The sequence below is a fragment of the Ziziphus jujuba genome, chromosome 5, assembly GCF_031755915.1.
Source record: "Ziziphus jujuba cultivar Dongzao chromosome 5, ASM3175591v1".
NCBI classification, from domain to species: Eukaryota; Viridiplantae; Streptophyta; class Magnoliopsida; order Rosales; family Rhamnaceae; genus Ziziphus; species Ziziphus jujuba.
Window position 1 is genome coordinate 3,063,839 of NC_083383.1, and position 23,007 is coordinate 3,086,845.

At 34.6% G+C, this 23,007-nt stretch overlaps 3 protein-coding genes across 3 annotated transcripts; 1 reads left to right on the forward strand and 2 right to left on the reverse strand.

Moving 5' to 3' along the window:
- Positions 1 to 8,456: 8,456 nt before the first annotated feature.
- LOC107419959 (ethylene-responsive transcription factor RAP2-1-like) lies at positions 8,457 to 9,789 on the reverse strand. The gene is made up of 2 exons (XM_016028802.4): positions 9,647 to 9,789; positions 8,457 to 9,448 (listed from the first exon to the last, which is right to left on the reverse strand). Exon 2 carries the CDS (start codon positions 9,427 to 9,429, stop codon positions 8,938 to 8,940), a length of 492 nt encoding a protein of 163 aa, XP_015884288.1. The 5' UTR covers positions 9,430 to 9,448; positions 9,647 to 9,789; the 3' UTR covers positions 8,457 to 8,937.
- Positions 9,790 to 15,143: 5,354 nt separating this feature from the next.
- Positions 15,144 to 16,893, reverse strand: LOC107419957 (uncharacterized). The gene has a single exon (XM_016028800.4). It carries the CDS (start codon positions 16,876 to 16,878, stop codon positions 15,427 to 15,429), a length of 1,452 nt encoding a protein of 483 aa, XP_015884286.4. The 5' UTR covers positions 16,879 to 16,893; the 3' UTR covers positions 15,144 to 15,426.
- A 2,794-nt stretch (positions 16,894 to 19,687) lies between these two features.
- Positions 19,688 to 22,621, forward strand: LOC107419972 (uncharacterized). Its single transcript, XM_016028817.4, has 2 exons — positions 19,688 to 20,953; positions 21,612 to 22,621. The coding sequence occupies exons 1-2, from the start codon at positions 20,038 to 20,040 to the stop codon at positions 22,109 to 22,111; spliced, it is 1,416 nt and encodes a 471-aa protein (XP_015884303.3). The 5' UTR covers positions 19,688 to 20,037; the 3' UTR covers positions 22,112 to 22,621.
- The last annotated feature ends 386 nt before the right edge of the window (positions 22,622 to 23,007 follow it).

Consider the following 23,007-nt stretch of genomic DNA (forward strand, 5'->3'; position numbering starts at 1 on the left):
CAAAACGTAGAGAGTTTTTTTATGGGAAATTAGATGGGAGGAAGAGAGAGCACATTTCATCAGCGAAATTGTCAGCAACATTGATTTGAAATTGGGTATTTTGTCGGTCAAAGAAAAAGAGGGCATTTCGTGAAGTTGGGTCGCATGATAGGAGTGGAACCCACGCAGTGGAAGAAGCGGTGGGAATCCATCATTAGGGAAGACAATGCCATCATTTGCACGTGTCTATGGACCACATTCAAGTCCCATAATAATAATATTAAAAATTAAAATCATTATTTTTTTTCTTTTTCTTTTTCACACAAAAAAAAAATTTTAAGAAAAAAAAAAAAAGTCAAGAAAAAAACACAAACTGTAGCTTTAAAAATCCAAACTGCTATTTTCTGCAATATGCTTGACAGAGGAAACTGCAAAAACACACGTATCATCTTAGCTGTTTGGACTTATTACCAGTTATGACTCTTATTTTTCTTAATGGGTATGATGGCTAGACCACCTCTTTGCTTTTTCTTTCCTTTTCCAATTCCCTTCCAACATAGACCAATATTTTCCTTCCATGGAATTTAGCTATTTATCATTCTTGGGATATTCTTTTCCATTCTTACCAAATATCCAAACAAAACTTTGGTGTCTCTACCAAAAAAAAAAAAAAAAAAAAAAAAAAAAAAAACTTTGGTGTCGTTTTCTCAATATCTGAAATTCCAACACAATAAGTACCTTTGTACTGCTGTAAATTTAGAGTAATTCTTTTTTTTTTTTTTTTTTGGCAGTTTCATGTGTCAAAATAAAAAAACAAATTAGATTTCGAGTCTTTTTGGTATTGCAACCGTGAAGAACAAACTCTCAAAATAAAAAAATAAAAAAATTAAATTCTTGGCAATGAGTTTCGATATAATATCAGGCCAAGGAAAAATTAAGGCTACTATATAACCATCTCCTAAATTACTCCCAAAGTTGGAAGAAGATGATTTGTGAAATGAGAGAGAGAAGGTTTTTTTTATTTTTAATTTGTGGTTGGTTTGGTAGAGGGGAAAAGTTGTTGACACATGGCATTAAATGAGATGGGTAACTAAACATTATGATTAATTTTAGGGAGAAAAGGTCATCTTCAGCTACTTTTTTGGTAATGACTTTATATTTCCATACTCTAGTCCACATTTTGCTTGGAAGCCTTTTTAACTTGGAAATTGATGGAAAGGGATTGTTGATGCAAATGTGAGGCACTGACCCTTTAATCTATTAAGCCAAAATAAAGTGAATGGAGGTAGGCATCATTGTTTGGATTGAAATATATTCCCCAACTAGATTTAGATGGGGCATCTTTATATAAACTGAGCTCATGACTTTATGTTGTACAGTGTAATTCCCCCTTTTCTTTTTCCATTCCCTTTTCCTTTTTTTTTCTCGAGAAAGAGAGGGAAAGTTAGAGGGGAGGATGAAGGGGCATGATCGCATGGTGAGAAATTTGTCATGTCATGTAAGGGAAAGTGGGTGCAAATGTATGGGGAAAGTGATTTGGTTTTGAGAGTAAATGGATGACAGTCCAAACACAATTAATTGAATTGATGGCACTGAAAGATCCTCACTATACAAACTTTTCTTCATATATTCTTCCTTTGCTTTCCTTTTCCCCTTTAATTGCCTTTTATTCTTTTTATTTTTAAATTTTTAATTTCTTCTGATTTTTTTTTTCTTTTCCATGTTTTTTTTTTTTTTTTAACCGTTTGCTCTTTTGGTGGTGTTTGCACAAACTCGAAGAGTTAAAATTTTGACTGCTACTCTTTATAAAGTTACAAACGTCTTTTTCATTCTTCTTGTCTTCTTCTTCTTCTTCTTACTGTTGCCACATTGGCATACTTACCACGCTTTCTCTGAAGCGCGTGAAAATCAAGTGTCCAATTAAATTTTGTCCAAGTGTCATTGCCCGTGGTTCGTAAGTTGTTCCTCATCGCACGTAAGTAGCCTTGCGTGTATCACTCCATTGTCCAATTTCCCGCCAAAACTGACTAACGTAGCTTTTTTATTTTGTATTTATTTCATCTCTTTGGCCAAATTCTTTTTATTTTCAGTAATGCAATTTGTTGGATATATAGCAAGATCTTTACATTATCCTCCCCGGGGGCCAAAACAAAAAAAAAAAAAAAAAAAAAAAGAAAAAAAAGGGGGGGGAAAAATGACCTTTATATTAAGATAAGTAGCATGACTGGAATTTATTTGACCTTAATTATTTCTTACCATTTCTCCTCTCTTTAATTAATTTTGCTTGAGTTCAATTTTTTTTCTCCTTGAAATAGCTCACTGGGAAATGTGTCAAATTAACCTATTTTCATCTTTTTTTTTCTTTTATAAATTTAGGATGAGATATTTCATCACCAAATTTAAAATTTAAAATGTAAAAGGTTACAATAATCATTGTTGAGTAAGTTATTCCATGGCAATTGATTTTCACTTATAAAAAAAGGAAATTAAATCTAATGTATTAGCCCTACCTATAAAGAGATAATATATTAGTATTCACTTTGTTGAAAGTGAGCAAGCTAAAGGGCAAAAAGACAATAACTAAAAAAAACAAAAAAAACAGCAACAACAGCGACTTTGGTGAGGCTTAGTGGTATTAAGATGAGAACGAACTTTTCATATTATATGAGTTGAAATTGTATGGAGAAAAAGAAAAAATAAAAAGTTGAGCTCCACTTTGTGAAGGACAAGATGACGGTTAATTTTTGTTTCTTCCTTTTTTGGCCTGAAGACATAGTGTGGGATCTTGGCTAAAGATATTCTCCAAATAGGAAAAGGGATTGATATATAAATGATCAACATATAACGGAACCCATAGAAAGACATTAGGAATAAGATATTAAAAATTTTCATGAATATCTATATATATATGTATATATTTTTTTCCATAAGTCAAAATAATTCCATTCTAAATTATAGAGCTGCAAATTAATTATTAGCTTGACAGGCGCAATTATTTGGTTTTTGCAAGAAATAAATATGACTAATCAAATTTAAAATCATTCTCAGTTTAATAGGGAAAATATAAGCAAGATTGTAAAGCTTTATTAAAGCTTCATACTAAAACCATTTAATTATAAACAATGATCATGTGAAAAAAAATTATACTTAATGATTAATACTTTGTAAGACATTATGGTATATGTATATAATAATCATAAGCAAAGCGCTACACACGCTTAAAATACACAAAGTATAAGTTCGTGTAATATAATGTGTGACATTATGACATCGTCTTGGCACTTCTCAAAAGAAAAAGGTACAACTAATGGGTGTGACTTAACAACAAACTCATCAATCATATTACTTTAATATATATATATATATATATAAAGGTTCTTGTTTAAAGTCTTCATATAAAATGTTATTTCTTTGATTAAATAAATATATTTAATGTTTGGTCATAATGGCGACGATGGCATAAACGTGGTCATGTTGGGCTTACAAAATTTGTTGTCTTTTCGGTGTGGCCTGGTCCAGGCCTCAATTACAAACAAACTTTTGTGGCTCGAGTCGGATCAGACTCAGAGGTTTACTTGGATCAACTTGAAACCATGGCCCACTCTCAGTCTCACATGTAAAACCCGTTTTCTTTAAAACAGAAACGAATTAAGGCACTCATCAAATCAAAAGCTCTTTTACATGTTCATCGGTGGTGCTCGAGTCATCGTTTTCTTCTGTTATCTACAGAGGCCGAGATTCGTCTGAGCATGCTTTCATTTATTCAGGTTTCAATCAAAATTGATGCTTAATTTGAATTTCTACTTAATAATACTTTTTGATCAATCAAAAAGTGAATGACTATTGGTTTTTTTAATTTCGTCTAAGTTTCGTTGGAAATGGGCATATAACTAATGCTCTTGAACATGTGAATGTGAAGCGTACTTGCATTAAATTTTAAAGCAATTGATAAATTTAGAAATATCTTTAGGAGGTATTTAGTTTATCAAGGTTTTTACTGAATTATTAGCTATTTGAAAGGGATAGGCTGCCATTCTTATCTCAGCTTAACTTATGCTGGTATAAGTTCATTATCAGATTACTGATAGAAGCATATAAGCAAAAAAAAAAAAAAAAAAAAGAAAACTCTGCCAATTCTAGCCCACATTTGTTTTGCTCCAATTTTTGTGTCTTTGATGAGTATGAATGACTATGCCTCAAATTTTTGTGTCTTTGATGAGCATGAATGACTATGCCTCAACAGACTTTCATGCCTTAATTTTCGATTGGCCTAGGTTTTCAGACTCACACAATATAGCCTTATGAAAGGAAGGTAATTTAACGATTGTTACATTGAACTCTAATTTCCCATAGATAATTTGACATTTTTCTTTAAGATGTTATCAGAAGCTTAAAGTGCTAAAAATAATTCAATAATGAAAATCATATATATATTTGTGATTTGGCAAGCTGCTGTACCAAATCTGTTACAACATGAAGCAGGGTATTCATCAATTATTACATTGAACTCTAATTTCTTATATATAATTTAACATGTATAGTTAAGATATTCGCAGAAGCTTAAAGTGCTAAAAATAATTCAATAATGAAAACCATATATTTTTGTTATGTGTAGTTGCTGTAACAAATATGTTGCAAAGTCGAGCAGATTTTTTCTTTACCTTATCTTTCATGCTTTCAGACTGCTTACCTCCTTTTTTTTTTTTTTTTTTTTTTAATGCATTTATTGGCACCTTTTAATTTTCAAAATGATGAACTGTTATATATATGTATATATATATATATATATATATGCTACACCAATGATGATGTTAGTCTTTGTGGTCTAAGTGGTTCAAAAATTTCTCTAATTAGTTGTGATCAGCGAAAATGATCTTCATTGTATGATAGCTGTGAACTTCTTTGCCATTAATTTTCCAGGCCAGAGAAAATGGTAAAATCCACCATATGGTAGAACTATACAATGGAAGTTCATCTTTAATGGGTAAAGAATTTTACCAATGGCATACTGAAGGAAATTGTAGGACACTAGGCCCAGCTGGCAGAGATAGTTAGTAATTACTAGTTACTAAGGACAATTTCCAAAGGAAAACTGAGTAATATTTGTACTTTCTATTCGCATATTGAAAACAAAAGCATAACATACCACCATGTATAATGTATAGACTAGAAGACCTGTTCCAGCTTGAACAGAGAGATGGTCTGTCAGATCTTTAAGCATAACATACCACTATTTGTACTTTCTATTCGCATATTGAAAACAAAAGCATAACATACCACCATGTATAATGTATAGACTAGAAGACCAGTTCTAACTTGAACAGAAAGATGGTTTGCAGTTCTAACTTGAACAGAAAGATGGTTTAGTAGATCTTTAAGGTGATTGGTATCCTCTCAACTGGTAGAGATGTGCCCTTAATGACCATTTACCACTATTTCTCGTAGTACATTTACTTTTTTAATAATTTTATTCCTTCTCTTGAATCAATTCTCCTTTTTTCACACTTTGGAAGCCTTTTTTTTGTTTTTTTTTTTGGGGAAACTGATAGCTATTGTTGAAGGACTATAGCCTATAGTTTGGTTCAGTTCATTGGTTTATGTCAATCCCATATTATCTCTATTTAATTAGTGAAAGACCTTATTAGATTGATATTTTTCTTTCCAACTCAATTAAAACGCTACTTATGAAATATCTTAAAGACTTTCATGTTTTCAGATCTAATCAACTATTATTAGTGCCAGCAGTGCTTCTATCACTGCCACCCAACTACCTTCTTTCCCTGTATGTGGTGAGCAATAACCATTGACCATGTATCACCACCAAAACTTTGAACACGTGCTATGTCTGCCCTGCTTGCTATCTTTTCATATAAAAGATGAACATAAATTTTTGAATCACAGCTAGTGTGGCCGTGTTTATATTCTCATATTCATGCTTTCCCATCGTATCAATCACTATCTTTGGTCGTTCTATTTACAATAAATTGGCTGCTTTGATTATTCGCAGCCTAAATGAACCATGTTGCATAAACAATGTCAAAATGAAATAATTTCTGCTAATTTCTTACCCTTTCTTGCGGTGGATATTAGTGGAGTTCTTTTTTTATTTTTTATTTTTGGGTTAAGAGGAACAGAGTATGTTTAATTTTCCTTGAATATCGCTGCTTCTATGAATTTCTTGCATTGACCAAATGTATGTAGCATAAAAGTCAAATGTGATAGCTCTGGTGGATTCTGTATTCATTGATGCATTCACGGATTAAACCTTTTTTTTTTTTCTCTCCAATGCTAGCCCATTGTGGAAATATCAAACTAACCATTTTGACTGGAGATGTTGGGAGCTAAATGGTAATGTAAGACCGTGGAATAATATCTGCATCACATAACTTTTTTTTATGCCCCGAATGAATAATAAATATTCCATATGGTTTTTGCTTTTGGTGGTGTAAGTGAGTCGAACTACCTGCTTCTGCCACATACTGAAGAGATTTAGAAAATGATCATTTTCACTTCGGAACCTAATTGGGTTTAGGTTTGATGTTTACCCCATAGGAGGTGACAACCTTGTGACAAATGTCCCAAGTGAACTAATTTTTCCATGTCGTAAGGGAAAGCAGAAATTCCAGAAGGATCATATTCCAGCACAGAGCACATTTAGGAAGGAACACCTGTTTTGGAATTTCTCACACTTTACCCTTCCATTAATTGCGCAATTTTATGCATATTGTTGTCATATATAATCTTTGTGATTCCTCTGCTTGTTTGATTTTCCATAATAAAATGTTTAAGGAGTTAAAAGCAAAATTGGAGTAATCCAATCAAATTTTAGAAATACATCCTTGTCAGTCGTGTAGGAAACTATTTTCACCGTCATTTTTATATTCCCTGTGCTGTGTTGTGCACTTGTGGCTTAAGCGGAACCGACTTTTTTTTTTTTTTTTTTTAACATATTTGTTCTCAACTAGCAATCCACTTACCATATTTGGATACCAATTTCTGTCAAATCTTTAGACAGAGACAATCCGCTCCCACTAAACTAGTTCTGTTAATCAATAAGTGCAATTGAATCGTTCGTGACGGTGGTGGCGGTTATTTATTTATTTCTTTTTATTCCATTTCGAAAATATTAATGCTGGAAAAATTCAAATTGAAGACAATTATTATTATTTTTTTATTAATTTCTCTTGCATATACCTGAAATTGACAGCGAGAGGTTAAAAAAATTGCATCATTTGGAGGATTCACTTCTCAAAACGCTTTTGTGTGAACATATTTCCTCTTCTTCAGTGAATATAGATGTGAACATATTGCCTTGGTCGCCTGATGAAAGGCAACTTTTATAGCACTCCAACACAATTATTTAGTCATAGCGCCGACCCACACACAATTATGAGAAAATAATTACTAGTTTCCTCTGGTCAAAAACAAAAGGAAAAAAGACATTTTTTTTTTTTTTTAGTGACATACCAAATTTAAAATATTATCATCAAACCCATAAAATTTGATCATGAGCATACAGATAACATATATATATATATATATATTTTAAGAAAAATAATTGATCATCCATTAATGTAATCAGTTTATTATATATCGTTGTAAAGTTTTTATTTAGTAGAAATAATAAAAAAATAATAATAAGAAGAAAACTAGTACATGGAGATGGGTAGTGAACTACAAGATCCATTATCAGCGCGGGGATTTTATTAATTGTAATAGAAAAAAACAAAAGAAAGTCAAAAATGATTAGAGGACAGTTGGGCAGCCGTAGATTTTGGGTACAAGAAACCATTAAAAAGGAACCGTCCATATGAAAAAGCATAGAGCATCCACAACGTATGCACATTGTAGGTCTCCTCCATACTTGGACCATATATAAATTAACTTATTGACGAAAACATCTTATTATCAAAAACTTAAAAAAAAAAAAAATAGATATGTATTTAAATGATAATAAATAAATAAATATGTAATAAAAGCATACAAATCCAACCAACCGCGCACTTTCATCATCACCAGTAAACAAAACGCTATCGTAAGCTTCCACCATACCCTCCTAATGACATTGACAGCCTCGCTGATTGAGGACCACTCTCTCGCTCTCTCTCTCTCTCATACTTTGATTTCATTGCCTTGTGGTGTCCATACTCACGTCATGAGAACCGGTTCTTGGTGCCCCAACTCACCCTTATCTCCTTATCTGCTTGTTTTTGTTTGGCAACTCTGAAACTTATATGCAGCAACCCCAGTTTAGAAGCACACCTCCACTCCCCCACCGCCCATCCATCCATCCATCCATCCATCCATGCTCTTCCTACCTTCTTTCTTTTCCCCTTTTTTTTAAATATATATATATATTTTTGTATCATCTTTTTTCATTCCTTTCCCTATTCTTTTTCTTCTTATATATAATTTGCATCGAATAATATCTTAAATTCAAACTGTATGTATATAATCACTTATAAATTAAATTCAGATGAAACCAAACATGGAAATTAAATTATATGAGAATACAATTGATCCACGATCAACTAACTATATCTAAGTCATGCTGGAAATTATATCATATGAGAATTACAATTGATCCACGATCAACCAACTATAATCTAAGTTATACTATATATATTGATTGATTCATTCATTGACTGGCTTTTATATATATATATATATATTAGCTTGTTTGTGATTACAATCATGAACGTATATATACGTTTACCGAATCCAACAGAATCCTTTTGATTCCATTTTTTCTGGTTCTCTACTTGTAATAATTTTGTTCACGCTTTCACTACCACCTTCACGACCTAATTAAAAGATAAACCCCCCTCCAACAAAAAAAAAAAAAAAAAAAAAAAAAGAAGAGAAAAGATAGGAAGAAGAAAAAAGAAAAAAAAAAAAAAAAAAAAAGGACTATCTATATATGGACAGTTAACTTATTTGAATATGGTTTCATCTCTGTCAATCTTCATCCGAGTTTTCCGGGTCCGGATATGCGTTTAAGTCGGGCTTGGGATTGGATTTGGGTTGCGATGGAGCATGAAGAGCGGTTTGGATAGCATCAACCTTAGCACCGACTTCGGTGGCTTTTTTGCGAATGGAAGCAGCAGACCTGTCGTGGAGGAGTAGTTGGTCTTCTTGGAATATTAGTTCCGGGAAGTTAAGACGAGCGGAAGGTCCTCGGAGGTAGAAAACTGCGATGTCGTAGGCTCTGGCGGCGGCTATCGGAGTGGTGTAAGAACCAAGCCAAATCCTAGACCTCTTGTTTGGTTCTCTAATTTCCGCTACCCACTTTCCCCACTTCCTCATCCTTATTCCTCTATAAGGCTTTTCTACTTGGTGTTGATGATGACGATGATTATTACTATTATGTCTTTGCTTTCGCTTCTCGGAGCTGCTCGTTGTCGTCGTCGTCGATGTTGAAGAAGTGGAACAACAATCTCCTTCCATCATAAGGAACACACAAGCTCTTCTACCAAAATTAAATGATATATAAATATATATGTATATATAACCAAAAAAGAAATAAAAAATAAAATAAAAAGCCACCACCTAAAATGGGAGGAGAGAAGAATTAGAAGTGAAATCAATAAATAGGTTAAATATATAAAGGGGTGGGGAGGGTGTGGAAGGGTGAAGTGCAAAGAGGCAGAGGGCATCAGTTTCCTACTTGGCTGCTAGTCTGTCGTCTGGGAACGGCCGCCACGTTGATATCTCTTAAAGATAAATCCAAAACTGGCCGACATATTCCATCACCTCCCACCTCTCTCCCTCTCTCTCTTTATGTAATAGTACTGTTTTTATATTTATATGTTAAGCTTTATTGCTATTTTATGTTATGTTGGTTTTTGGCAGCCTCTCTCTCTCTCTCTCTCTCTCTCTGTGGGACTACTGCGTATGTGAGTCTAAAATCTATTTTGTAGTTTATTTATTTTCTAAAAAAATCCACGCAGCGGTTTTTGTGGGCTTGTGAGAGTGCGCCGACGTTGATGTATGTATAGTTCCGCCTCGTTTACGCAATCAAAACTGCTTCTAACTCTCACTTCGCTTCCCTTGCTTTGTGCCAAGGTAAGGTTTTTTTTGTCAAACCGCAAATAACTTGAAAGATGATATATTATAATCCTTGTGTGTGCGTGTGTGTGTATTTATTTTTCAAATTTTTGGATTGATTATCATCAATATGTTATCAGGTTTTGCTTGGTGGACAAGTGGATCAACGTTTTTTAGATAGAGAGAGGGAGATAGCCAAAGGTCGGTGATGGATGGATGGATGGGGTTTGAGAACGACTTTCCGTCCACGCAATGACCAACCCTTTGTGGTGGAAATAGCAAAAACTAGCTAAATAGAATAACCTAATTTGATTCCCTTCCCAGTTATTTTAATCAATATATATATATTTTTCGCTTAATCTATATATCTATGTGTATTTTATTATACCACCTTCTAGGTTTTCTTACATCAATTTATTAAGGACTGGCTTTACTGTTTAGGTGGCGCTGAAACATGATTAGAACACGTGTCACATGTATAGTGGTTATGGATAACAACCAATAATGGTTGGTCAATTTGTCAATTGAGCTATTGACTTCAACACCTTGGAAAACTGAAAACTTCAATTTCAATTTAACATGCCGCCTCGCCGTCTAAGAGCAGCAAAATAATCATGAGGAATCGAGAGGAAGTGGGGGCTGCTTTCAATGTGTGTGTGCATATATTGTATGTTGTGGCAAAACCCACACTCTTCTTTTATAATGAATGCATTGAGAACATCCAAAACCCATTATTAGTTTATTAGAAACAACTGTTTAATGAAAATGAGTTTGAAAAATGGATATTTATTAAGGAGGGACACAAGTAGTGGTCTGTGGTATATGGTGGTGAGGAGGCGGTACTATTTGATTGTCGACAAGGAAGAAGCCAAAAGAGACACTTACATCATCATGGAAATAAGTGTGTGTATTTTGTGGGCAGCAAGCAAATAGGAAATGGATGAGGAAGAGGAGGAATAGTATGCGGAAATTGTTTTATTTGTGGAAAGTATTGATAAGGATGATTTTGGGAAGCCGGACACTGAGTGTTATGGGTGTTGGCCTAACCGCATGCCCAATTTCCACATTCCAGTCGGCAGCATTAATTTTTAATTAAAATAATTAACATAAAAAAAAAAATGCAAAAACTAATTATTTCGGTTCCTTTCGTTGTTGGGTGCGCCTGTTTCTTTGTCATTGATCCTTTTCTTTTTTTTTCTTTTTTGGGGTCGCTTCTTTATCATTGATTTGATTGGACAGATGAGCGAGAGTTGTAAAACGGAGAAAGTGTCCCCCTTGCGATAGATATGTAGCAAAGTGAAAACAGCACGCAACATGAAGAATATTGGGGTAAATATATTGTTTTTTTAAAATAAAAAAATCCTTCAATTATTCATGAAATTTTAGGTGATATTATAATTTAAATAATTTCATTAATTTTTTTTTACGAGATTTAGAATTTTAGTGGTGGAATATTGTTTTTAATAATGTAAAATTCTAAGTTAAATGGTTTTCATTAATTTTTTGTACGAGACTTAGAATTTTAATGGTGGAATATATATATATATATATATTTTTAATAATGTAGGATTCTGAAATAAGTATTATTCCTAAAATATCTTACATTGATGTCCTGATTTTAGATGATCTTACTCCGTTCAAATTTGAGCGACAATTGAACATCAAAAAATTTAAAAATAGAAATAAAAAATCGGAGGTACATTGTGTGTGCAGTGGCAGGGCCTATTGTGCTGTAACGAAATTCTTCTGCAACTCCTGAACCGTCTCTTGCACCAAGTCTTGCCTGCTGCTTACATCCCCATCAAGTTTAGATGATTATTAGATGTTTGATTACATATTTCTCTACTAATAAAAAAATAAAAATAAAAAGATTATATATTTCTCTAAATATATATAAATGATTTTTCCTTCATAAACGTTTTTGAGTATGTACGTCTTAGATTATTACATACATTTGTAAAAAGCTTTAAAGAGTTTATTTTATTTTTAGTGATTCGTAAAAGCTAAAAGTTAAATAGACAAATGATACACAATTTTTTTTTTTTTTAAGTGCTACACAACTATTTGTATGGGAGATATCCTCGATTTAACCCACAAAAAAAAAAAAAAAACCATCAAAATAATATTATTTATTCCAACTTTTGGAAAAAACATAAGGGTTCGGCTTTGCTATTTTAAACATTATTTTTAAAATAGAAAAAAAAAATTTATAAAAAAAAAAAAAAAAGAGGAGAGAGAGAAAGTCTTCTATTGTTAAGGAACAACAATGCGTGTGTGAAATCGATTAAAATCCCAAAGCCCAGCCCTATTCAAAATTTCCTGAACTCCGACACCCCAGCATTCAAAATGTTGCCAATGTTGCCCTACTCGAGATGTCCTGAACTCCGACATCGTCCAGGGGACTCCAATCCCATTGCAGGGTACAAAATTTTGTTAAAATTGTTTCCTAAACAAAGGAAACGAAAAAACGTTCTTTCCTAATTTTGTTTTCAAAAAATTGTTTTCAGAAACCAATGGAGACATAAATGTTTTGGAGAATTATTCTAACAAAACACTTTTAAAAAGCAATTGACCAATCAGGTCCTAAGACTTATATATGTATATAAAATTACTCTCCAGTCGTCCGTCATTAATTAAGTCCTAAGTGTGAGAGTTCATTTTAAAAAAAACAAAAGAAAAAAAAGAAAAAGAAAAAAAAAAGAGCCTGGCTGCTGAGTGCTGACAAACCACCCTGTTAGTGGTCAGCCTCCACTGTATTATAGAAGCACCTATCCTGCGACTCCAGCAAATATAGAAATAAAAAATAATAATTAAAAAAAAAAAAAAACAACCTGCGACTTCCGGAGCTCCCACTCCACCAGTAATGCCGTCACCTATCCCAATTATTATGCCTAAGCTTTTAATTTTTACAATTTTTTGTATTTGGCTAGCAACCATTATGCTTAAGCCGAACCAACGCAGATATATAATTATGGAAGTATGATGAATGGCAAACCTTGTATAATTTCAGTTCCACAAGGAGCAGGTCTAAGTAGTATAATGAATCAACTATTTCAAAAATATAAATCATTGAAGAAATATTATCAAATTTGTTACCCAGAAGATAAACTCTACAAAACCAAATCCTTATATGCACCACAAGTACTAAAGACAAAATGGAGCAATCAACCTTTTTATTAGATTTTTTTGAATATACAGGTAATGTTCTGAGTTGAGAGTAACCTTGCCGAAGCATTGGACCTGACCTCCAAATCAAATCTTTAAGCTTTAAGAGTCAGAAACCTCCACTATGCTGAAAAGGACTCCTTTCGGTCTGGATCGTTGAATGCATATAAAAAATATTTGTACAAGTAACCTTGCAAAGTGGTAACTCTTGGTCACTGTATTAATATTATATCCATTGTGATTTTAGCAGGTACGCAGATTTCACAAAATAATGCTATTATTACAATGAAATTATACCGGTATTACCCTAGCATGGAAGATCTGCTCATTTTCAAGAATCACTCGAGCCCAGATCTTCATGATTAAATTCCATGACAAGATTTCCACAAAACGACATAATAATAAGTGTACAAGTTATGATCAATCAAATGTACAGTACAGCAATTCGGCAAATCCATTATTATAATTATGGTTGCTTGGTGATGGGAGAAAAATAAACAAAATAAGTATAGAAACATAAAAGATACATTACAACAAATTCATCTATTCAAAATCTCTGGATCTAGGACCAATGTATCAGTAATCAGTGTATTTTATTCATGAAAGAACAAAATATTTTCATTGAACTTTAGAACTCAAATACATCTAAACAGAGAAAGGCAATATATAAATGGTTGATAGTGATACCATCCCGATTGGTGTCAAATGCATGCAAATTCATATACTCTAGTCTCCTTTTAGATAGCCTGCCTCATTCAAACTGAACTACTCTAGGGAAAATCAAATGTTGAAACACAGATTATGCCGAGTCCTTGCTCCCTTCTTAATAGTCTTTTATTCCACCTGGTAGATTTTCTTCTGGTTGTTTGTTTTGTTTGTGCCTGCCTCTTCTCGAACCTGTAACATGGTGGACACAACTCATCCACTTGACCACAGGACTAGAAGGTTGGGCCACCTGGTAGATTTTCTTGTGTCCTATATGATGACTCCTTTTATAAAAATTACCGAAAGGTCTCATTATGTAGTACAAACTCCAAAAAATTGGTCACTTAGACCAATATTTTGCCCTTATCTTATTGTTTTTTAAGTTCTACTCTCTGACCTAAAACTAGTTGCAAGTACTACCAATGGAAACTAGCGTTCAAAATTTCTTTTCCCCAACTTGTAAAATCAGATACTCTCCAGTTACAATTCAGCCTTTATTCCTATCCACTCATCTAAAAACCACATCTCAACTCTCCATGATAGTGTATTCAGTATTGTTCACACAATCTAAGATTCTTCTTTTGGATGTTCTTTGGACTCATAGCACCTTTAGCACAAACGATAGCATGCTTCCTCAATGATACAGACAATATACATCATTTTATTTTATTTTTTTAATTTAAACAGGCAGTAGTGACACCCCATGTCAACCTAACAACAAATAAGTGAATTTAAGACATATGTCATGATCCATCAAAATGGTCTTTGCACATTCTGCATCCTTATTCCTTACAGATAAACGTCATATATTGACATAAAAACTTTTAACGTCAAATACTTCTGTTATATCCTATCTTTTATCTCAGCACAATTCTACCCACCAACCGAGGCCTTAGTTATTCTACTAGTTTCATATCATCATTCATGCAATCAGAATACATGGCAGAGCATTACAAACTAGCAGAAAATAATTGCATTTTTATTTTGTTAGTTGAGTAGAATCCAAGTAATCTTCAATTTAGGGCGGCATGTCAAAAAATAAACAGGAAGCAACAAACTGAAACAATACTTTAGATGCAATGTCGCATTGGTATGGAAATTATTTGGTGAATTAGCAAACTAACTACACTTTAGATCAAACAGCCATATCAAATCATTTTGGTCAGAACCCTAACCGTCAATACTTATGGAAGTGCCAAAAGGAAATGTTAAAGAGAGAAAAGTTTGAACCTTCAACATGGAGATGGTAAGACATATGAATCTGGTCAGAGACATCTTATAAATTCTTTGCACAAATTATCAACACTGTACATCCTGAAGACATCCAATCCCATCCTTACCATGAATGACGTATTATAGAATAGCCCCTTGTTATTTATTTCCATCTTGCTCCAATTCATCCAAATTTATAATTTTTAGCCTTAAAACAAAAACAAAAAAAATTAAATAAAACAAGTACCACAACTGAATTCTATGGCCCGATGAAAAAAGTTGCATAACATGACAAACTGCATTTCCTTAATTTCCATATCAAAAATTCTCATCTTCATCCATTTCTTCATCGTCACTATCCTCCAGCAGATAGTCCTCATCTATTTCTTCTGTCATAAAGTCAACATCTACCTCTTCCTCTTCTCCTTCTGAAAAGACGGAAATCCTCATACCATTAAACTGGGACCTTGCCACTACAAGTTCATCGAGTACGCTATCCAAATGACCATCATCACCATCGTCATCATCATCTAACCCCTTAACAGAAAATAACCCATTACCATCCCCATCATATATGCCGCTTCTTCTCCTATTTCTGGGCACCAAATCCTCCTCAGAAACCTCGCCATTCTCAACGCCCATCCATGAAACCCACACATCAGCATGCCTTCCCAATGCCCTGTCCCAATCCCCAACAACCACCGTCCCCAAATTCGCCTCCCTGGCCCTCCTCAACATCTCCGAGAAATCCGAATCGTCAGAGACCAAAAACAACCAATCAATCCCTCGGCTCATCGAGTGCTGCATTTGTCTCTTCAATGCCCAATCCGCCGCCTGCGGTTTATCCTGCACGGTCTTCACAAAAACCCCAGCACGCCTCAATTCCGAAGCCAAGCCGTACCCAACCTTTGGTGTGACTATGGTCCTCGCCGCCTCATTGTACTTGTGGTTCCCTGATATGTGCCTCTCTTTGTAACGCTGGCGTTTCCTCCCCTTGAGCGATCGCATTCTGTTCAGCTTCTTCTGGCGCTCGCGCTCGTGGAGCTGCCTGAAGTGCTTCTTGAGGTCCAAATTGGTCTTACACTTGCGGCCGCAGACCCCACAAACGTAAAGCTCGGAGGGTGAGACCACGCCCTTGCGCTCCAGTATGTCCAGTTGCTTGCGCTCCCGGCGCTGTTCGAGGACCCACTGGGGCATGTGGATGAAGGCGTGTCGGTTGGCATAGGCGGAGACATCGACGACGTCGCCGAAGCGTTGGGCGAGCTGCTTGAGCGCCATGGCAGCCTGGTAGGGAGGTCCACGAGGGGGCTTGTTGTCAAGGTCCCAGAGGATGACGACTTTCTTCTGCTTGGGGGCGTAGACACCCTGCTTGTTCTTGACCATATCGATGTCGGCGGCGTGGCAGGCTCTGATTGGCCATCTGAAATTGAACCTATCAGGTAGTGTTGCGGAGTAAGTGTTTGATGGAAGGTCTAGCAGTCGGAGAAAGGAAGAATGGGAGGAATGGAGCTTATTAGTGTGAGTGTGAGGGCAGCAGAAGAGAGGAGGAGGAAGAAGTGGTTTAAAGGGGAGGCTTCCTACTGCTATTGCGTTGCAGAGGGGGTTCATAGGTTCATTTACTTTGCCTTTGCCTTTGCTTTCTGAATGATAACCCTCTCCTTCGTTTATCGGTACTAGATTTTCCCACTCTAATGTGCCAGAAAACGAGGATAAGAGCTTTAGTGGGCCGGGCCTATTTGGTATCTGTTTTGGGCAAGAGTAATATTCCATTTGATCCCCTTCTGATTTTTTACGGGCTTGGAGAAATTTAACAATTTTTTTTGTTTCTTAATAGGGCTTGAAGAAAATTAACTGAATGAACATTTATTCGTTTTTACATGTAGATTCGTTCATCTTGGTCGTTTTTTTTTTGTATAAATTTAACTGAATGAATATTTATTCCTTTCCCCAAATTTAATAACTATAATAATACTTGTCATACCATTTAAATGTAAGACTTATTAAATAAACTTTCCGCATTCTTAATAGTTTATAATCAATGCCTTAAAAATAAGTGTTCAAAAATACTTATTGTAATTATCATAACTAATATATATTATCATTAAAATAATACCAAAGAAATCAATTAGTCTACTAGATTATTTTTCAAGCACATACATATTATTATTATTATTATTATTATAACAAATGGGTTTGATTTAATAGAAAACCACTCGAACACACATTTTAAATATGTTTTATCATAATATATAACTAAAATTTACTTTTGAGAGATAAAAGTACACTCACCTAACGTTTTGATATATATTAATAATTTTAATAACATAAAATAGATACACAAACACAATCGTGAATCAGGATATAAATATCCCATCGTTAAGAATGTCCAGATAAAATGAAATTAGAGATTGCCTGATGCAACATTGACGTTAAGTGACATGTCAATTTTATTTCTATTTTTTTCTTAATTCGAAATTATCCTCCCAATAAGCTCTAAGGACTATAACCAATCATAGCTACTCAGAAATATGTCTGCGAGAAGAGAGACAGACAAAATGGAGGAGCTCTTACTTAGATGGTTTTGCTTGGTGATAATCCGCGGTCCAAAGCTTTTACTATTTGCAGGTCATAATCCTCGTTGGTAGCTTTGCTCTTTTTTATCTTCACTGTTTCACTTTTCTCTTTTTCTTTCTTGAAAGCCTTCTGTTATTGGCAAGCAGACAGCTTTATTTCCCTAATTGACTTGCACTCCACTGCCATCTTTCATTCTTTCTTTCCATCAATCAACTAAATCAATTAAGCATGTTTCTTTGGCTAATTCGAATGTTCCTTAAGAATTAGAGAAAGAAAAAATAAAAGGATGTCTTTAATTATTTGACCAAGATTAAAAACCAGAAAGGAAAAAAAAAAAAAAAAGAATTTATTTTTTGAACAAAAAAGGACAGGTATATTCAGAGAATGTGTTAGCATAACCATGAGCTTAATCTTTTTATCAAATTTTTCCTCTCATTTAATTTGTAAATTATCCATATATATTCATAAAATATAACACAAACAAAAGGTGACCTCTCTTTGCCCTCTTTCATATTTGCAAAAACAAGGCTCCCTAATTAAGCTTCTAATTTCTCTTTAATGATATCCTCCTTGATTCATGGCCAATTATGTTAAAAATTATGATAACTTTTTTTCTCAACAACTACCGACCCAAAAAAAAAAAAAAAAAAAAGGCAAGTGAATGATATAATATAATTAAGATGATTGGTCACAAGATGATAAGTAATTATTCAGATAATTGCTTTGTGTTTTAAATAAATACTATTGATGGATGACAGGAATAAGTAGACAAATTTGTGGGGCTCTATAGTTGAGTACTTGTGAAAATCCAGTTCATGAATTAAATTTGAGTCTTGGGTTTTGTTAAATAAAATGCAGTGTACGATTTTATCCATAAGCTATTGACTTTAATTAAATTTTCGCAGCATTCTCAAATTTGTTTTCTTGTGGTTATTTATACTTATCCATGTAGGCAGTCAGAAATAAATGGGCTAGTGCTTCCACACTTAAAATTGAATTGTCTTTTTATTTTATCTTTTATGGAAAAATTCAACCCACCATTGCAATATGGGTGGTGTTGGACCGTTGCTGTCGCATACATATTGAATCTCTCTAATAGCTTTGCCATTATTGCATATAAAAGAATATCTGTAATTGGAATGATCAGCAATATTCAACAATATGTAATTTGATTAGTCTTAAAAAGACCTTATTATAAACTTGTGGTAATGCTAGTCACCAGTCACCACCTATCTGCCCCTGTTGGCTTGGCCAAACATAACGCCAGCAGTGGAAGTGGTGTCGCTTTCCTGCACTCTGGCCCCGTTAGACTTTTACAAAGGCCAGAACATAAATGAGACAAATATTTTATGCGCCTTCTTTTTTTTTTTTTTTTGGTTTTTCTTAATTAAAATGCTGAAGAAAAAAATGGTACAATAAATGTTTAATTAAATTTCCAATTAATCCTCACAAGTCGCATTAATTCCCATGTAGAGGACTATTGATTGTCAATATTAAGACTCACATTACCTTATAGGCTTAGAGAGAGATTTGCTTTTTATTTAATAGTGGGGAAGAGAAGGGAAAGGGAGCAGAATAGGAGAAAAATGATTTGGCCTACCCACAGTAGCATACACGAGGCCAACAAGGGTAATAAAACCAGATTAACTGTCAGAGTCGACAAATAACTACCAACACGTACTACTAAAAATTTATTTATTTATTTATTTATTTTTTTTGGGGGTGAAGCTGTTTCTGTCGCTTTATTTTAACAGTCACCGCCTCCCCGGTATTGAAAGAGCTTCACTGTCTCCTCTTCTATTCCAAATGTCAGACATTTGAAAAAAAAAAAAAAAAAAAAAAAGAGAAAAAAAAGTAGCCTCAAATGCCATTTGGCCCCTTAGGCTTTCTAGAAGTGCTAATGCACAATCAAATTCTAAGCATCTCTTTCTCTTTCTCTTTCTCTCTCATTCTCTTCCCTTTGAAAACAAGATTAATGAATCAACGAACGCGTTTTTTAATGACTAATGACTGTCGGTTCTCATTTATTTAATACAAAGTCTTTGTACTCAAAACGTTTTAATTTTCTATCTCTAAGGAAGTGCTCTCTCTATGCCCCTATATGTTTAATAATACTAGTCTTCCTCTCAACTTTCTGTCTTTCATTGTTTGTACCACGCCTTTCCTGCCTTTCTTGAACCAGTCTTAGCCCACCTCTGTTTTCTTCTTCCCCAGTCCTCTCCTCCTTTCCAAAATTGTTCAAAAACCCACAAATTAATCCAATCCTGCATTATTTTCTTTTTCTTTTTTGTTTTTATTTTCAGAACAGAAAAACAACAACAACGTAATTCACAGAGAGATCGAGTAAGGGAAGAAATGCTTGAATGGGTACACGTCGTCATCGTGCTGGTAGTGTGTTCCGCAGCTCTAGCAACTCTTATCGTCGTGATATCATGGCGCTGCTATCGTCATAAAAAAGGCAAAGAAATTATTGTCTCCACCACCAACACCAGGACAGAGAGCTTACAAGCCGGTATAATCAAGCTTCACAGAGAGGGTCTTAATCATCATCATCGAGTTGATTTAGATACCAGAAGAGCAGGGAGTTATTACATGTTTCAACGAGGGGTTTCTGGGAAACCTTTGTTTAGTTGGTCCGAACATCCATCGCTCATTACTGATGCCGTGGAGAATGGGTGGTCTAGATTCGCTTTTACAGGCTACATGTCGTCTCCGTCGACAAGATCAAGGCTTTTGGGATTATGCTCAGTTGGTGATCTCCGAAGAGATGAAGAACCGGAATTAAGCTGGGAAATCAGTCCGGGATCGGCGGATTTCATGCAGAAGGTAAGATTAAACTCTGGGTTGAAGAAGGTGTTGAATATAGGCAATCATTCAATGGCTGCGGCGTCAGTGATAAGGACAGCTCTGCCTTTGCCAGGGCCTCCTTTGGGGAATTCGTCTTTCCCACAAGAAGCCTATTTCGAGATCACAATCATGCATTGCGGCGGTGATGAATACGAGTCCATTGGGAAGGGCAAGGAAGGTGAGAAGACGAAACTCATACAGGAGAATTCTCATGCGAAAGCGAATTCGGAATCGTTGCTGCATAGGAATAGCAACAAGATGAATGAGGAATTGAAGCTTGTTGTGGGGGGTAAAGATGATGGCAAAGGTGAAGCCGTAATGTTGTCAATAGGACTCAGTGCAGGCGGTTCTATTCCTTTGAAACTTCCTGGAAGCTACCAAGGAAGCATTGGATTCAGCTCCAATGGTTCTGTCTATCTTGATGGTAATTGAATTCCAATTCTCTTTAACTCTCTCTCTCGCTCTTTCTCTCTAGCATTAGGCATTAGGATTAAATGTGCAGTTACAATTTTGACAAAAAGCTGAAACCCACCCAGTTCCTTACTTTTCCTTTACCTTTTAAAGACAGTGGACGCAGACTACAAATTTACTTATGTTCTTTGACTGCGCATTGTCTCTGAAAAGCGGCACTGCCACCTAGACATTTTATCTTTCTTTCCTTTTATCGATTGATTTAAAATTTGTGGATTTTGGAAAATGGAGAATCTTCTATTTTTCTGAACTTTTTTTCCTCTTTATTTTTTTTCTTTTTTCTTTTTTCAGTTTGGAGAAGGGAAAGTAGGAAGCTTTTATAAACTATTAGATCTCTCGCCTAAAAGATAATCAACATTTTGAAGGTGTATTAAAAAGAAAAAATAAAATGAAGGTCCACCATATGACATGTCCTGAATTATGAATGGAAATATTTTTCTTTTTATTATGCGGTTTTGGAGTTATTCACCAAAACAGATTAGTTGATATATTTTATTGCAACGAACTATTATAATATTCGAGATTCAGACCCCAAATACAAGCTGTTGGGAGAAGTTTTCATAAAAAAATAAAAATAAATTTTCCGATGATTTTTTTGATTTATTTCTCAGGAATGAAACTTGTATTCGAATCAGAAAAAGCAGAATGGGGAAGAACAGACAAGGTGATTGGTTGTGGTTTTGATCCAAGACAGAAAAAGGTATTCTTCACGGTGGATTCAGAGCTGATCCATGTGGTGAATTGCAAAGCAGAGGAATTTGGGTGTCCCCTCTATCCAACGCTGGCTGCAAACACTGACATTTTGGTTCTGGTTAATTTTGGGCAAAGCGTTTTCAAATATGCACCCGCAAATGCCCATCGGACCCCCAATCCTTGCTTCGTTGGTCCCGCTGTAAATTCCCCTGCAGCTGCACTCGGATACGACGACAGCAAAGAGCTTTTCTCAATGGGAAGAATCGACTCCCAGTGGCTTAATCGCTCTACAACCAGAGGTAGCCAAAATAATCCAGGCATCACAAACCGAGCATTGGATTTTGATGAAGAGTCTGAAGCGGATTTGTTTGAGATTGTGTTGGATAGTTGTGGCAGATCTCCAAACGTCGTTTCATAGTAACAAAAACTTAGAAAACATCACTAACTGAAGGTATTAATATCATTACTATTTTTGTTCTTTTTCCAGTTTTAACAAATATGAATTGCCTATGTGAGTGAGATGGATTTTTGCCGAATATGATTTTTCCTTAAGAGACTTCAGCCAACAGATTCACATTCCACTGTTTCATTATAAGACCAAAAAAACACATCCCTTTTTCTGCATCCTCAGCCTTACTCATCACCCAGAATATACAAGATAGATACACGTTCATACACACTGCGAACACTTCCATTTTCCCCTCTTTTTTTTCTTTTTTTTTTCTTTTTTTAAATTATCTTTTGCCCATTGTATATAAAGCAATTGTAATATCCAGCCACTTTGTATTTCATTTTTATAAATATATATTTTATTATAATATAGAAGTCCATAGATGTTTATTGATTCACTTGTACACCAGTTCTTTAAATTTACTCTATCAACCACCTTGACATGGTTGGGTTTGGCATGGATTTTGCTCATTAATCAGTTGTGACCTTTGTATACCCCAAGCATGTAATAAAAGTCCACAAACCGAGAAGAGAAAGACTAAAATTTCTCAGGTGGTAGTGGTGGGAATGAATGGATATAGTTTGCCATCATAATCATAGATGAGAATGTGCAAAAAGAGGGGACACAACAAAAACCAAATTGAGAAGAGAAAAATTATAAGACAGCTGTTTTGTCAAATGTTTGAAAGAATGGGTTAAAGGTAAATAAAACATACTATTCAACATGATGTTTTGCTGAATAAAAAAGGATCTCTTAGCTAATCAAAGCCCACAAACTATCCAGTCCAACAGTTTCTATCATTCTCTTTTACAGTGATATATATATATAATCTATATCAAAACTCAAATAGGATATGATAGGAA

Bases quoted from the DNA above. Each gene is read 5' to 3' on its own strand.
- LOC107419959 (XM_016028802.4), bottom strand. From the start codon at position 9,429: ATGATGGAAGGAGATTGTTGTTCCACTTCTTCAACATCGACGACGACG.
- LOC107419957 (XM_016028800.4), bottom strand. From the start codon at position 16,878: ATGGAATATTACTCTTGCCCAAAACAGATACCAAATAGGCCCGGCCCA.
- LOC107419972 (XM_016028817.4), top strand. From the start codon at position 20,038: ATGCTTGAATGGGTACACGTCGTCATCGTGCTGGTAGTGTGTTCCGCA. The intron at 20,954-21,611 runs GTAATTGAATTC...TTTATTTCTCAG, and splicing joins TGGTTCTGTCTATCTTGATG to GAATGAAACTTGTATTCGAA.